General features: G+C 37.1%; 1 protein-coding gene across 4 annotated transcripts in view; it reads left to right on the top strand.

The window, feature by feature from the left end:
* Nucleotides 1-17,054, top strand: part of PLCE1 (phospholipase C epsilon 1) — a 165,165-nt gene that overhangs the window by 117,628 nt on the left and 30,483 nt on the right. For 2 of the 4 annotated variants that reach the window (XM_049809584.1, XM_049809583.1), the window contains exons 5-13: nt 1,292-1,437; nt 3,272-3,530; nt 4,226-4,434; nt 6,983-7,024; nt 8,714-9,380; nt 9,878-10,060; nt 10,942-11,059; nt 11,437-11,596; nt 16,899-17,021. In XM_049809584.1, coding sequence (XP_049665541.1) covers nt 1,292-1,437; nt 3,272-3,530; nt 4,226-4,434; nt 6,983-7,024; nt 8,714-9,380; nt 9,878-10,060; nt 10,942-11,059; nt 11,437-11,596; nt 16,899-17,021 — 1,907 coding nt within the window. The remainder of the gene's footprint in view (nt 1-1,291; nt 1,438-3,271; nt 3,531-4,225; nt 4,435-6,982; nt 7,025-8,713; nt 9,381-9,877; nt 10,061-10,941; nt 11,060-11,436; nt 11,597-16,898; nt 17,022-17,054) is intronic. The other 2 variants (XM_049809586.1, XM_049809585.1) reach the window with 1 other exon arrangement.

The raw sequence follows: 17,054 nt of genomic DNA, 5'->3' as shown, positions 1-17,054 counted from the left end.
TCTGAATTTTTTGTACACACATATGCATTGCATATATTGGAGCTATGGCTTGTCTTCTTATCTGCGCATTTCTCATTTATTATTCTTGATTGATTTGGGCATCAGGAAGATTAAATAGTAACTTAGATTTTTCATATTCTTTGGCTGTTGTCCCTCAGGAGTGAGAGGCTCTGAACACTGTGTCTGTATAGACTTGCATAAATGGAAGCCCTATATATTTTTAGTGGGGTTTTTTTCCCTGTTAGTACTAATGCCCTTACATTTTATTTCGCATGCTTGGTTTTTTTAAATAAAAGTCTATGCCCCCTGAGGGGTTAACTAACATCTTCTAATTTTTATAAGCCTCTCCTCACACTGGTATTGTCTGTAAACACTCGAATCCTTCAGGACCAAAGACTGGAACTTGGTGTCAGTAAACAAATCATGTTTATTGCTTCCTAAGTGTTTACACAATGACAAAAATCAAGCCCCCAGGGAATCATATTGTAAAAAAGAGCAGTTGGTTTAAATTAGGTTTCCATGTGAAATATAGCTACTTTTTATGGATGTTGTGGGAACACAAACTGGAAAGAAAATCTGCACACTGATGAAATGAAGGTTTGATTTTTTTATTTGTTTAAATGCAAACAGAATCATGTACTAAGTTAATTTCTGCTTCTTGCATTAATTAATCAATGAACAGAAGTTGGTAGTATGGTCACACTTAGGAAGGCAGGGGTTTTTTTGTTTACTTCATTTGTGATCTTGCAGACAGATAATGTGAATTATTTTAAATGTTCAGTGCATATAGGAATTAGCAAATTTGTACATTAAATACAACTACCAGTTTTGTGAAATTAAGTGAAAATAAAAATTCCATTTTATCAACTTTCACTGTCCATGTTGTAAGAACAAGGGTTATTCAGCATGAGGCTCAGATTTGTAAGCTATGTTAATGAGAATTTACACTGCAGATCTCTGGCAGCTTTAGAAATCAGCGCTACCTTAAGCTTTTTCTTATGTGGCCTGAAAGCATATTCAGAATATCTTATATTAGGATACCATAGGGTTTTTGTTTGCTAAAAGTATTTCTAGAGTAGTTCATGATTTTACTGTTGTAATGTGAGTATGTTTGTGAGTAAGGTGTGTTTGCACTGCATACATGATTTGGCAATAGGTGTATAAGTAGAATTTTGACTGGTACCCTCCTGACAGAAGGAAACCAAAAAAACCCATGTTATCCATCAAGTATACATGAATGCTCCAAATGACATTGCTTTGGCTGACTGTACTGTCCGTTTTATTTTACAAGGTGAGCTCGTGGGTTACCTGGCTGATCTTGACTGCAGGTTCTATGGAGGAGAAACGAGAAGTCTTCTCATATTTAGTACATGTGGCAAAATGCTGCTGGAATATGGGCAACTACAATGCTGTAATGGAATTTCTGGCAGGGCTAAGGTACTGGCAACTTTTTTTTGTAAATGGCTTTGCAGTGATAGATTACGCTGCAGCTTCTGTTAAGCAGATGTCTCTGGAGAACAATGGACTAAACAGAAATCTGTGGCTAAATCACATCATCTCACCCTGTGACTTTCTAGTAATCCCTTTTTGGAAAAATGAAGCATGCTAAAAGCTGTTTTTTCCAAAATGCTCTAGAAAAGTCATCGGTTTTCCTGGTACATGCTAAGTATGTTACATTAGAAAACATAATTTATTTATTTATTAAACAGAAATTTTAAAAATGTGAAAAGAAGATGGGAAAACACTTGTGGTTTATCTAATCAACCAAAACTAATGTAACTTGGGGTTGGAGTTTCTAGAACACAAGTGAAACATAATCGTTCTAAAAGGGTCATTCTTACATTGTAAAAAAAACCTGAAACCAACCCAAAACAACAACAAAAAATCCAACAAAACCAAACAAACAGCTAAACCTCTTTTCTGAACCCCTTCAGTTTACTTTGATGTTGAGACCTCATGCTGCTGTGGTGTTTACATAGCCAGACCTGTAGTGTCTCCAGGAGAAAGACAGAGTATGAGGTTAAAGACGGTTTGTTGCTAGCTTTCCTACAGAATTGCAGCTTTGGGGGGGGCCGGGTGAGCAGGAAAGCAGTGCCTTTGCACTGGCAGTTCAGATGGCAGCAAATTGGACTGAACAGGGGAGAGTTAAGATCAGATTTCCCAGCTCTTAGCTCTGAGCCTCTTGGTATATCGTGTTGGTGTAACAAAGCTTTAAAGTGTATTGTTGCTCTTTTTGCTTTAGTAAGGATTCTCATTGAGCTATTTGTTTACATTTTTTATATATAAACCACATTTGAAATACTCATAGGTGTGGGGAGTCTTTTTGAGCAGAATGCATCCACAGTCTCCAAGCCATGGAAGTTGTGAGGAAAAATGCAAAGCCAATTAAGAGCTTAATTTTCTCTCTAATGCATCTGCACAGTGCGAGGGAAAGAGAGGAGAGGAAGGCTAGTGCTGGTTAGCAATGTTTCCAGGACAGGTACAGAAAGTGGGGTTGGGGATGTTCTACTGTTAGTGTTTCTACAGACCTTTTGGTATGTCTGGGGCCAGGGGTGTGTAGAAAGGCCATATCATTGCATAGACATACAGCTCAGAAGGTGAGAGAACTCCCAGCGGTACTTGCAGTCCTCGGGGAGCATGAGGAGCTAATTCTGTTTGAAATCAAAGATTCTTTTCATGTGCAGCACTGCACTGGTGCCTGAGAGCTGGAACATGGTCCTGACTTACTTGTTTTCATCAAAATAAATAATTTATTTTGTGAGTTAAATGGGAAAAAAATCAATGTAAATTATTTTAAATCAATTTAATTAAAAAAACCCAAACAACCCAACAACTTCTGCTAACTTCATGGATTATTTGTAATACAACTAAAGGAATTTGTAATAAACCATCTGGTTTATCTTTATGCCATTTCCTTAATCTTTACTTATTTCTTCCCAGGCCCTTATAAATTTAAGGCAATGACACAACGAAAATATTAGAAAGCCTGCTTGTATGTCTTATGCAGCTGGGCTTTTATTACAATGTCAAATGTTATTCCAGTAGATCAGACTGCTTGTTCCTCCTTTTCAGTTTTGTTCTCTAATAATGTAAAGGGGGGAAAATGGTCCACTACCCAGAATTTTCATAAAAATAATAAGCTTGATTTCATTCATTCATTTCTCAGTAATGATGATAATTCCCTCTATTACATATATGCTGCGGGTGTTGAACTTGAATGTAAATTGTTTTTAATTTTTTTAATAAATATCGTGATCTCTTCTTGCAATAGGTCAAGAAAAGTTTTAAAAATGTGGCAATTTATGGACCAGTCCGATATTGAAACTATGCGAAGTCTGAAAGATGCTATGGCACAGCATGAGTCATCATCTGAATACAGGAAAGTGGTCAGCCGGGCACTCAATATTCCAGGCTGTAAAGTCGTTCCTTTCTGTGGTGTATTTTTAAAAGAGCTTTGTGAAGTTTTGGATGGAGCATCAAGCCTCATCAGACTCTGTCCACGATATAACTCCCAGGATGAAACATTAGAGGTAAATGAGATTGATATTCTAAGAGGTTATGTTCATAGCTATCCAGTGCTTTATTTTATATTATCTACTCTTTTATATGAAGGCATCCTCTAAGTAAACTTTTCTAAACCACTGTTACCAGACTGTTCAGTTACGTGGACCTCAATTTAATGCCCATAGTTACTGTAGCAATTTAGATTTGGTTGTTTATACCTCGTTCAGTATTGGAGTACTGAGAAAGTAACACTAGTACCAGAGGAGCATGTTTATATTTCTGGTAAAGTAAGCATGTAAATCCTTAAAGATGTAACTATTTCCTGTTAAATGCTCTGACCTTCCACTTAACTCATTGGGAATTGGAAGGTTTTCAGTTCCTTAAAAATGGAATTCAGAAGCTCAGTGGATCAAGCTTCTCCTCTGTGAAAAGAAGCAATTCCTTTGAGTTTTATCATTTTGGTTTTAAAAGAAAAATGGCTGTTACACAAGAAGATGAAGACTGAGGCTTTTAAGAAGCTTTCAGGAGTTATTGTAACTTATGTTACTTGATTTATGCAGTGATTTAGTCCGTTTAGGATTGGAAGTAGGTACAAAATCCCATTAGGAGCTAATCAGAAATATATATTAAATATTCTTAATTCTTATAAAAATTTCTCCAGTGAGAAGTAGGTGACACAGTATCCTATCTATTACTATGCTAATCTTTTAGATATCTCTAGTTTGTTTCAGATTACAGCGGACAAGATAATTTCTTGCAACGAGTAGGCCAAGATGGTTTAAATAATCCAGAAAAAGAATCAACAGCAAACAACATCTTTCAAACTATTCGGAGCTGCAATCGCAGTTTGGAATCTGAAGAGGTTGAAGATAATTTTAGTGAAGGGAGCAGTTCAAGAAAAAACTCTCTAAAGGACAAATCCCGGTACCAGTAGGTCTCACTTTATTTTCTGTCATCACCTTTATGTTTCATTTTTTTAATATTTAATTTTCTTTACCACGGCTTACTTTTAGAAATAAGGGTGACTTTAACATCTTCCCTTGTATTTATCCTCTTCCAATTCAGAACTTTTCTCCCCTGCACTTATGCTAAGTATCTGATACTCGGATGCTTGGAAACTCTTTGTATAGTTATATTTTCCCTCATGATGTAATTACTTCCTCTCACGATAAGGGTAAATCCTTTTTGTCTTACACATAGAGCTTTAAAAATCCACAGTTACGATTACAATTTTGATCTGTGGTGACAGGAATAGCACCAGGACATATCTGTTATCAGAGCTCAGAACATTATCTTCTGCATGCTCGGGCAGTGTTCTGCCCCCTTGAAAATAAAGGTTATTTATTATCCTTCCAAAGACCTCTTCTTTTAAGGACACGTTCCTTTGAGGCTTTTAAATTATGTCCAGAAAACATTTGTAAGTCAGTACACATTTTGAATTTTCAGATTGCTATAGTTCTGTTATTTTGCATAGACGTTTACTTAAATTGTGCCCCATGTAAAAAAGCCCAGTGTTCAGTAATCTCAGATTTTCACTTCAAAGACCTGGTATGGCAAAGTTTAAGACATCAGTTGATCTTCTAGAATGTTGCTTTGCAGTGAAGTTGCAGCCCATATAGACATAGGTGGGTCAGCTTTAAACTAAGTAATCATGTTAGAGTAACTTCAAATTAAGTAACAGAACTATACTGTTCAGAGGTGAAGCCATGTAAAATTACATGAGGGCTTGTATACAAGAGCATGCTTAGGTCACTGTTTGAGTTATTTTGTTGATGATGTGTATCAGAAATATCCATATGTTCAGAAGTATCCAATGTATTTCAGCTACTTACACATAAAAATCTAATAAGTGACTGCTTGAGAAGGAACTACCATCTTCCTGTTTTAAATGCATTTATTTCATTAACATGCAATTCTAAATTTCATTTCAAATAAGTAGTCATTATTTCCTGAGAGAATGGTTTCTAATAGAATTATTCACATCTGGCTTTAGTTGCTTCTGGAAAGTGGAATGGTAGATTAAGCCAAGAAAGACAGACCCACTTCTCTATGCATTTATGTTGTCTATTGACTTACTTCAGTTCAAATACTTTCTTCCAGGAATTATTTTTGTTAATTAATATGCTTTAAAATCAGCTAGCAACTCACAGTTCAAATGGAGAATAAGCTAGGGAAATCAACATTTCTCTTGGATGAACAAAGTAGAATTTAAATATAAAAGAACAGTACGAAGAAAATGAAGTTCTCTTTGTTATCTGTTTATGAAATCAGTTCTTGGTAAATTAGTTAGTTATGCTTTATATTTAAATATAATCTAGTAAGTTCTACTCTGAAGTAGGAATTAAATGCAAAAAAAAAAAAGAACCTAATATGACACTGAAATGAAAGTTTAAAATTTAAATGAACAAAACTGCAGATAGGTAATTAAAGTTATGTTTCCTGATTCAGGCTACTAACTGCTAAGTTATTAGTATCTGTAGTTCTGGTGCAGTAAGTACTGATTTTAACAGTATAATGACTTGTAGAAAAATACTTCTGAAAGTATTAATTTAGCTCAAGTACCTCATAGACTTTGGAAGTTCCTTATTCACCTGCCATCTCTTTCCTGGGCATTCAGGGACCTGAGTAGAGGCACAGGAGCAAATTGCTGCAGAGGCAGAAGGGCCATATTCTGTTGTCCCTGTTGTATGGAGGCTGCAATGTTTGGTTTATTTTTAATGTTATGAACAACTAAAGAGTTCCAAGGAAGAAACTTAGGTCTCTTTCTTGTGAGACCTAAGTCATACTGCATACAGTATTATAAAATCTAAATTATATAATAATTATGTATTACCTGATATTCATAGTATTGTGGTCATAAAGTCAGAAGAATACACTGTATAACATGTTTCTCATTACTTTAAAATTGCAAGGAAGATTTTCAATTAGTTTGCCTTTTGCTGATTTGCATTAGTATTGTGGAACATGAATCCTCCAAAGCTGGTAGGTTAGTTTGATTTGGAGAAAAAATGAAAGGCATCTAATAGAATCAGTGCATAGTGGGTATAATTACTTTCCCAGTTGTGTTAGCAAATAAAGTCTATCACTCTGTAATCAGTGACCTGTCTAATCACCTTGAATTTCTGTACATGCCAGATAAATATCAAACTTTAATCTTTATTAGAACTCCATCTTGACAGTTCTCAAATAAACAAAGTTAGGTAGGGAAAAGACAAAAAAATTCAAATCTGAAATACAGTTTCTATAGAATTGTTAACCAAATGATCTCTTAAGATACTCTAAACTTTGATGCATCACTTTATTAGCCTGATCTCGTCTTCACTTTTTAAGCTTTCCTAATTACAGTAAGTACCTTTTAAAATAATAGGGGAAAACCTCAAGTTTTTTTCTTTTTGTATCCCATGCATTTTTTCCCTCTAAAACTGAAATCTGTTTTAATGTTTCCTTTATCTTTTCTTTTCATTTCCTTGCATCTCAGTGCAGCACATATAAAGAAAGCTTCTGATTCAAACCGAGTTCTGTAAGTGTGTTCTCAAGAATTGATAACTGTGTTGCTTTTGGCAGCTCATGTCAGAGGTTATGTTTCTGGATATGATTACGTGTGTGTGCTTGGCTTACCTGCTTCTTGTACATTTTAATCTCCAGCATGCCAGTGCTATCAAATGTGAAATAAGGCATAAACAAAGCTCTGCCATTTCTGTCTCCACTGTACGAGACTCCTCCAGCCATCTAGTCTCAGAATACGTTTTCTAGAATTTTTGCAGAGACTTATTTGATTGTTTTGAGGGCATGGGGGAGAAAGAGCTGCTTTAGTTGTTTAATTTGAAAATCTTAATCTTGTATGATAAAGGTAAATATTTTAATGTACATGTGTCTGGTAAGACTCTGGTAAGACGGTTTATACCAGCTCAGTTATAATGCATGATCTTTATTTTTAGGAAGATTTCTTAAGGAAATAGAGCTACACTTAAGGCTGATACAGCTATTCTGCCTGTGTAAGCCCCTCATCATAAGCAGTAAATCCTCAGCCTGTTGGCCACTTTTGGCTAGATTTGGTGGAGAGGTAGAGGTCTCACTGATTAATAAATTCATAGAGGAATCATTAGAATTGATGTATGGAATAAGGGAAGAATTAAAATTAATTAGTGCTCTGGGTAGAGAAGAGTTTGAGGAAGAGCTCATGGTTATCCATGCTGTTTAGGTTAAGGAGATAGTATGTGTGACTTGGAACGAGGCACAACATGAATCGGTTTTTGCTCAGCTGGTAGGACGTGAGCAGGAGCTGAGAGTACTGTGGCAATATGAAGGGGAAGTACTGAGGGTATTAGGACAAGATGCCTTGAAGAATATGCAGAGGAAGCTGGTTTGGATTTATTGGCTGGATATCCTTAGAAGAATGTGCTTCATTAGTTCTGCTGTACACAGAACAGTTTGCTCTTTTTTATGTTCATTAAAGCAGTATCAAAATATTGAACATTCGTGCATTCATACACGTTAGAAGCTTCTGCAGGGAAGAAATTCTATTTAAACTACCTCATTTATTAGTTCAGCATTGTTGCTCTGTATCTGCTGTTTCTAATTATGGTAAAATATTTCAAAAATTTTGGTTGCTGCATACAAGTTTCATGTTAATATTTTGCTTAAGTAAAATTAAATTTTCTAATGGAAAGTATCTGATCAAATTCTTGCTGCATTCTTATGAGGAAGGTATGTATTTTAACCACTGTTTTACAAGTGTTAATCAGAGAATTTATATAATGTGAAAGCTCTGCACATTAAGTCAATAGTAGAACAGAGGTTAGAAGTCCTGTCTTCAATCCAGTAGATCCTGCTAACAGTTTCCACATATGGTACTTGATATTTCAACTGCAGCTATCTTATGCTGTGGATTTAGAAACTGGAATCAATTGGCTTTAAGATCCAAACAGATGTTTTTTATTGGTAATCTAATGTTTGGTAAGTTCTAAGAAAATATAATTATATTGTTGCAAGAGTAATAATTAATTGTAGCAGCATCTATTAATTAATTAAAAATTGCAATAACATAAATTGTAATAATGTAAAAACTACAGATGCTCCTGTAAGTCCAAATTATATAGTGATGATAGTATTGTTTTTAGTTAAACTACAGCAGAAAAAAATTCATCAGTCATAGCATAAATCAGCACATGTATCACTAAATATGTGTCTCATATTTGTTCACATGCAGATTTATTATCGGAGATCTTTCAGATTCTGAAAGTGATATATTTGAGCAGTTGAAGGAATGGGACACAAATTCAACAGAAGAGCAACAGAAGGCTTTCTGCCATGGAATAGAACTCATACCCTGGTACGTGTTATCCATCAGAGCTGATGTCCATCAGTTCATGCAACAAGGGGCAACCGTCATTCACTATGACCAGGAGACGCATCTCTCAGCACGTTGCTTTCTTCAGCTTCAACCTGATAATAGTACCTTGACTTGGACAAAACCCACAACGGTTTGCCCTGCAAATGCTAAGGCAAAACTGAGTGTGCTGGGTAATACTGCTGAGCTTGGCAAATACCAGTTTCTTGGTAATACTGGACTGGTGGAAGGTTTTTTGGACTTGTTTTCAGCCAAGGCTGTATATATGGGACACTCCGGCATTGATATGCACACTGTGTGTGTTCAGAACAAACTTTGTAACATGTCCCTTGAAGAAAATGGTATAACAATACTTTATGGACTCCAGACTACTGATAATAAGTTGCTGCACTTTGTTGCTCCAAAATACACTGCCAGAATGCTGTATGATGGATTGCTGGAATTGACTAAAGCTGTAAGAAAAATGAGGAGATTCCCTGATCAAAGACTACAGTGGCTACGGAAACAGTATGTCAGCCTTTACCAGGTAAAAGATGCTGTGATTTTGTATAAGAAAAGTTCAGAGATGTCAACAATTTAATTTAAAGCAATCAATTTCTATTATAAGTAAGCTAAGATTAAAGATGAGCACCAAATCTCCAACTTTGTAACATGGCTTAAGTCAGGAAGATCTGATCCTCCACATAATGTTCTGTCAAACCTTGCATGTTTTCAGTACTCTGAAATCCTTTTTTATTTTGAAGCTCTTCATATGTTTGGAGTTTTGGAATAAGTATTTTTTTAAAGAAAAAGCAATGACTGTACTTGAAAAGGGTGCTGAAATACTGAGTGATGAGAGCTAAGGCCAAAAAAACCCTCCAAATAGCAAACAAAATAGCCCTTTGGTATTCATGCAGTAATTAAAAATTGCCTCCTCTTGGTGTTTTGTCTTTCATTGGTTCCTTAGAGATGTCTATATTATTGCTTAAAAAAATGTGTCGGTTCTTATTCTCCTTGTTTTGTTAACGCTGAGAATTTTTGTAGGAGGATGGAAGGTTTGAAGGCCCAACCTTGGCTCAGGCTGTTGAACTGTTCGGAGGCAGACGATGGAGTGCAAGAAACACAAGCACAGGAACTCTCACCAAAAGCACTGAGAAACCTAGTGTACAGAGAAACAACACTCTGGGAATAAGCGCAGCTAAGAAAAAGAAGAAAGTACTCATGAGGGTAGACTGTTCTGTTATTCATGTATTTTGTTGCTTATCTGGCTGACTTGTTTCCTTTCTACAGTTACTGTGTAGGTAACTGTATTCTGAACCAGAGAAAAGAAATTAGATGATAATTTTAAAACTGTTTATTGCAGTATCAGGTTTTGGGTTTATTGTTTTCCAATAGTTTGGGGTTTTTCTCTCATGCTTGAACCATTCTCAGGACATATGGGCACTGGGGCTAACAGAAGGGGACAGAATCTTGTTGAGATCTTTAGGTGCTACCTCAGGATAAAGGTGAAATATTGGTGGTAATAAAAATATTAATGTGCAAAGTGACATTTGGAAACTGGTGTCAGTTTCTTTCTCCTTTTTGTTTTCATGTTCCCAAAAACATCACCACAGTTATTCCGCCTCAGGTTAGCACGCAGTTTTATCTGATGTGAGTGACAGGAACACAGGACTTCGTCTGGCACTCTCCGCTCTTTTCCTGGACTCAACCACTTTCACCAATAGCCAGGAGAGAGGAAAATGCAGGGGCTAGCAGCTCTATGCTATCCATGTGTTCTAGCGGGCAGGTGGGGGAGATCCTCAAGTGACAAGATCCATCCTCTTTAGGGCTCCTATGCACCAGTGGAATAGTGTAAAACCAGCTGTACCACTTTAGAGAGGCACAATCATTGTCATCTTCTGTGTGATGTCAAACTGAGGTAACACCTAATGGTCCCACACTTCACTACATATCCTGTTTAAGTTGTCTCTTCTGCTGATATCAGCCTTACAGGAGCCTGTTTCATAAAGAATAGCTGATTTATCTCATGGTTTCTTACAGATTGCACTGGTAAAGGATGGGAATAGTAGTGGTTTGGGGATATTTATTATGGTGCTCATTATTTCTAGGGTGAAAGTGGAGAGGCCACTGATGACGAAATGGCAACTCGGAAGGCCAAAAGCTGTAAAGAATATCGTAATAGAAGTGGTTCGGATCCTCAAGATATTGATGAACAAGAAGAACCAGGTAGATGTATCGCTTCAGTACTTAAAAGTTCCTCAGGGTTTTGCTCAAAGCCTTTTTATATGGACATTTTTTTATGGTGTTAAAAATACATTTATGATATAAAACTACTTTTGCAGTTGAAACTCCAAACGCCATAAATTTTTAAATTCATTTATGTTCATGATTGCTCTTTCATTTAGTTTCAGTAGAACTTCCTTTCCATTCAGATTATATAAGTGTTGTTCAGAATGTATCTTTTTGACTGTCTTGGGACAAACCTAGAATCTCTTTAGTGTCTTACTATGTGTTAATGAATTGTGATATAAATCTCCTGGACAAAAGCATTTTTATTGGGCCAGATGTTGTAATCATGCTGCAAACTTCTGTTTTCTCCATAGATCACAATATTATTATTAATGCTTCTCCATCTAACAACCTGCCATCACGAAGAGCTCACTCTCTGACAGCATCTGGATCTCCTAATTTGGGAGCTACAACATCTTCACCAGCAAGACCCGTCTCCTCTCCCGTAATGTCTTCAAGCAAGAGTCAGTCTAGGTAAGGACAAAATTAATGCTTTGATTTTAAAAAGAAAAAAGTTACTGTTACTTAATTATCATCAAATGTGGTTTTCATGCCAAACTGATGAAAACTGACAAAAACAATGCTAGAAATGTCATTAGGCTTTTGATAGACATCTAAAACATTGTAGAACAACTTAGGACATTTAAGCTGAAATACCATGAATCTGAGGATGGCTTTGTACCAAGTCCCTGAGCAGCGTGCTTCAGTTTGTGTGTTACAGAAGCAGATTGGAATGCTGTTCCAAAACTACACAAATATGGAGTTTAACTCTTTCTCCAGATCTTCATCAAAACATAGACATCTTCTGTATAATGAAAATCAACAGAAATGTTACAGATGTGTGAACTGAAGTTCTGAGGTTTCTCAGCACAAGTCATTTCTACCTGGGGGAGTATTAACTTTTGCTGACATTCCTGGTGATGATTGTAGTACTGTCTTGGGGAATTGGAGGAAAAGATTTGAAATCTTTCTCTCACAGGCCTCTCCTCCTTGAACATTCATCCTTTTTGTGTCACTTAGGCAGTGCAAAAAGTTATGCTGTGGTTGTGCAGTGACATAGGGCACTATTGTATTAATTCTATAAACAGTGATGGTAGTGGTGTTAGTAGTTGTAGTAATAATAATAAAACAGTGCTAATATGTTGGGGTTGTGGATGGTACTTTATGACATACAAGAAGACAGTCTCAACAGAGGCCTTCCAATGCCTTTTAGCAGAATGAATACTGAGGTATAGTTATGAGTATGAATCTTAGGGTTTCCAGGAGAGCGATGGTAAACAATGGAAGAGATAACTGCTGCTGGTAGAACATTATTTTTGAAGAGACATGTCTTATGTAATGGTTTATGTTGTGTATTTCATAGGGGTATTTTTACACTTAAACCGAATGGGTTTGGAAATAGGTGTGAGTAGTAGGGCCACCTGTGGACATCTGTGCTTGGCTGCTTCTCCTTTTAATACTGCTGTCTGAGACTCTTACTATGTTCTTTAATTTTTGTTCTTCACTGTCATTCACAGCCATGGGATGAACATGCCAGACTAGGATTTACCTCTGTAAGACATTTCTCATTTTTTTTTAAAGATTGGAACAGCTTTCTCTTACATTACACTGAAGAAATACTGCTTTACTACCCCTGGAAAATGCTCTCTGTTTTGCAAATCTGCTTTTTGTTTTTATGCCAAAATAATTATTGTTCTCTAAATGAGATTAAAAGGCTCAACAGAGAATTCACATTCCTGGGGGAAGGACAGCTAATGTTCCTTTAAATCCTCTCAGTCCTGGGTTTCTGTACAGATCCCTGTGTAGCTTAGCACTGTGGGCCTCCCTGAGTTATGACAGGTTTTCCCTGGCAAAGTTGTCTGGAAACCCCACAGCATCGCTTGGTAGAGCTCTCCCCAACTTGATACGACCCTTCTTGCTAGAATTTGCTCAGGATACAGCTGTATGGCTGTTTCATCTGTCCCAAGGAAATCTTCATCAGAACAGAATTACATGTTTTATCCATTACCTTGACCCAGTTGTCATGAGCCATTAAGAGACTTGGAGCAGTGGAGAGAGTTTTATTCTTGGTATTTATCCTTCAGACCCTTGATAGGTCTGAATTATGCTTGCCAGTTTTCGTGTGTGTGGACACTTCACATGTGCTAAAAGAAAGAAATATCTATAGTGCCTCAACTGTGATCAGTAAGTCTTAGCTATCAAATAGTTGGCTCTCTACTTTGCTGCAAAGTCCTGTGATCATCCACCCTATATGTGTATTAATTCATTCTTGGGATCTCTTCTAGAGTAAACCAGCTGGTTGCCTCCAAGATGGAATGTAGGTACAATTCTGGGAATATTTGCTCCAGAGAGATCTAGTAATTAGATAGTATGGATGGAGAGCTTACTCAGTCTCAAACCATCTACAATATACTGTCTTGTAGGACACGCTCCCTGCAAGGATTGTACCTTCAGGCAATCCACCCACAGTCCTAGGTAGGTCCTATTGCTTTGCGTTACATTAACTAAATGGCGGTCTGTCAGGCAATAACATATGCCACAGCTTATTTCAGCCACTTCAGATACAACCTGTATTAAAAATGAAAATGATGTCTTGGAGACAGGCAGGCACCAAGGGGGACCAAACCAGACCTGAGCCAATTGCTGGGCAGTGCAGGAGCCTCAGAAAAAGTGGCAGGATGGATGCCTTTAGCAGTATAGGTATAACTGATGGAGGAGCAGGCTGGGGCAGTGGTCTGTGAGCAGCGTGATATTCTTCCTGGAAGCTGCCGCTCTTAACAGCGGTGATACACAAGCAAAGTAAGTTTGGGAAGCCACACAGGCTGAACACAGACATCTTTTGTTTCCTTCTGCTCCATTTTTATTGTTAATTCTGCAGTCTTATAAAAATCAAATTATATCCTTAGTTATATCCAACCAGTTTTGTCAGTAGCATCATAAACTAAGATAAAGTCAAGTATCCATTTTCCAAAATAACAGAAAGTTGGAATGACCTAGATAATGAAATAACCTAGGAAATACAGGATCCACTGGGAGTGCTTGTACACATTTGTATGGCTCTGCACAGATTACAGCCAAGAGTTTATTAATTCAGATTAGCGTCTGGATTTAGACTGAAACACTGACGAGGCTTCATAGTTGGAGGCAGTGTTGGACACACTGGTTGTGCACATTCAGTGAGTGCATGATCCTTCACAGAACCCAGAGCTTAGGAGAGCAGGGAGCAGAGGGTCCCAACCAGCTGTGCAGAAGCCTTTGCAGAACAGAAAGCTGAGCTGGTGACAAATGATTGTTAGCTGCAGTGTAGCAGCTAGGAGCAGGAGAGCAAGAGAGATTTCTAATTCTTCTTCTCCTGCCATATAATTTGTGCATTAACTTTATTTGACCAGTAAATTAGATCAACATCTCAATCAAGAGAGAAGCGCTAAATGAAATAAGATTTCTTAAAATGAAAAAAAAAAATCTAAATATAATGATAGCAATTTTAAAAGAGGAGGACCTGGCTATCTTTGTTGTACATTTTAAATAATAGTAATTCTTATAAGTAGAGAATGAAAAATGGTATTTTTCACATATATAACTCACAACCTTGATATTCCTGACCTCCTTATAAATAATTTACGTTGAGAATAAATCCTTATACAATACAGATGTCCAGATGATTTCCAAACACAGGTAGCCTGCAGCTGTCTTCTGTCATTCTTTCAAAGCAGATGTGCATCCAGCAAATTCCCAAGTTCTTTGCAAATCTAGTGCTGCCTGTAAGGTGGAGGAAGCAGGGGAATGGGTGGTAACGCCACTGGGAAACAGATAACAGCATATAGAAAATTGGAGATGGGGGCTTTTTTGCAGAGAGAGAGTAAAAGTAGCTGTATAGAGGTATAATCTAGACTGCTACTAATCACAGGTTTGGTTGTTGGTGGTAGGGGGGGTTTCTTGGGGTTTGTAGCTTTTTTTTTTTTTAACAACCTGTATTTATTACCTGTGGAATGATTGTGGATGATACTCTTTAGTGATCAGATCTAGTGAAATGCTGAGCATTATCATCTGCTGTTGGTCTTCCGTTTGGTGCTCTACAGGTCAGTCTGTTTTCTGGAGTCAAGAGACTTTCCTCATCATTGTTTATTTTTCTTGTCTGATAAAAATGTTAAGAATTATTTTAGCCAAAAAGTGATATGCAGTATGTCAGTACTTGCCATAGTGATGTCAAACAAGTTGAACGTAATCAACTAAAGTAGATGGTATTTTTTAATACTTTTAAATCACTTTCTGTTTTCAATTGCGTGCATCCATCCCAGGCCAGGAGAGATTTGAGGAATCTGATCTAGCATATCTACGTAAAAAAGTTGCCTGCTTGCAGCAGGTGACTGGAAATGTCTTTAGGAACAGTAGACAACAAGCTGGTCCTGTTTTTCCATCACAGCTGTTGGAGCTACTTGTACTGAACCTGATGGCAGAATTCATAGATTAATGGATTTGTAGATTTGAACGTTACAGAGCAATGAAGTCTGGCACACAGTCACCTAGTCTGATATTTTGAAACAAATATTGTAACTTCTGGAGTTAGTTATGGTTTAAACTAGAGAGTCCTTGGTATTTGTGCTGGCTGCTTAGGTCCCTCTGTTTTCAGGATGCTGGTGCTGGTGGATCCCATTCCTGCAGTGTGTGTTCATTGGTGTTTAGGCCCAGGAAGGGGCTCAAGAGCTCAGCCCATCATTGCAAATTAGTACATAAAATTCACGAAGGACTTGTTCATAGTGCTCAAGGGATAGTTCAAGTAGGTGCCTAACTACCCTTACTAGTGTAAATCCTGTAGTAGCCTAAAGATTTTGGGATGTGGCTTTTGGAAATTTACTGGTTCTGCTTCAAAAACTTTCTTCAGCTGCACAACTTAGGTTAACAATTGCAGTTATAATGAAATTGGCTGGACTTGGTATTGCTCAAGTCAACTAAAATAATTAGCACCAAACAGCTAGTTGTTTCAGTGATCATTTTCTGCCTTTGCTCTCAAGAAATTCCAGTCTACTTTACTTCCTTCAGCCCACAATGCTGAAAGAAGGAAATCATTAGAACCTCGTTTCTAGAAGGAAATGGCCTCCAAGCCTAAAAGAAGAGGACTGTAGCTTGACCTGTCTTTGAGGTATCTGATGATAATCCCAACTGTTCTTGGGAAGTATCTGGGAAACCCATAGGCTGGGAAACAATGAGGGTTGAGTGCCAGGAAAGCAGAAGGGTTATACTTCTTAAAATCTGCACCTTGAATGCTCCCAGATATAAGAACCCCCAGGTTCATAAGGAAAATTATTTGTTTTTCTTGCATATCCAGTCACAGTATTACTATTTTATTTTGACAGTGCAGAGCTTTAAGGAATTCTACATCCATTTCCCTTAGCAAATCTTCAACGAACCTCATAAACAACCTGTGCTTACAAGAATGCTAGCATTGTTTTCTTTAAAAGGAAAATGAGTATGCTTTCATCTGTGTCATTTGCGTCAGGCCCTTTTGCACATGGAAGAGTTTTAAATAGCATGCATATACATTATGAATTCTGGCAAAGTCTGTAGTTGTCTTGAGGGAAAAGAATAGCTGCTATAAAACAAGAAGGTACAAACTGTTGTTATGCATCTTATAAGATACTGCTTTATTTGCTTCTTCCAGATATTGGTAATAAATGCATTAAGGAGAGCACAAATAAAGTGTTAATGCAGTAATGCGTAATATTTCACTAAGTAGAAATTTAACGTAACCAAACTGAGCAGTCCCTTTCTGGTTTAGCACATGGAGCAGCAGTAGCTGGCATGGCCGTGTTAAAGGAGGAATGAAGGGGTTTCAGAACTTCATGGTGTCTGATAGTAACATGACTTTTGTGGAATTTGTAGAGCTCTTCAAATCTTTCAGGTAAAATATATTTTTATTCTGTACTGATCTCAT

This window comes from Accipiter gentilis, chromosome 9 (assembly GCF_929443795.1).
Source record: "Accipiter gentilis chromosome 9, bAccGen1.1, whole genome shotgun sequence".
In the NCBI taxonomy this organism is placed as follows: Eukaryota; Metazoa; Chordata; class Aves; order Accipitriformes; family Accipitridae; genus Astur; species Astur gentilis.
The sequence above is the reverse complement of the archived record's forward strand: the minus strand, read 5'-3'. Positions and strand labels throughout refer to the sequence as shown.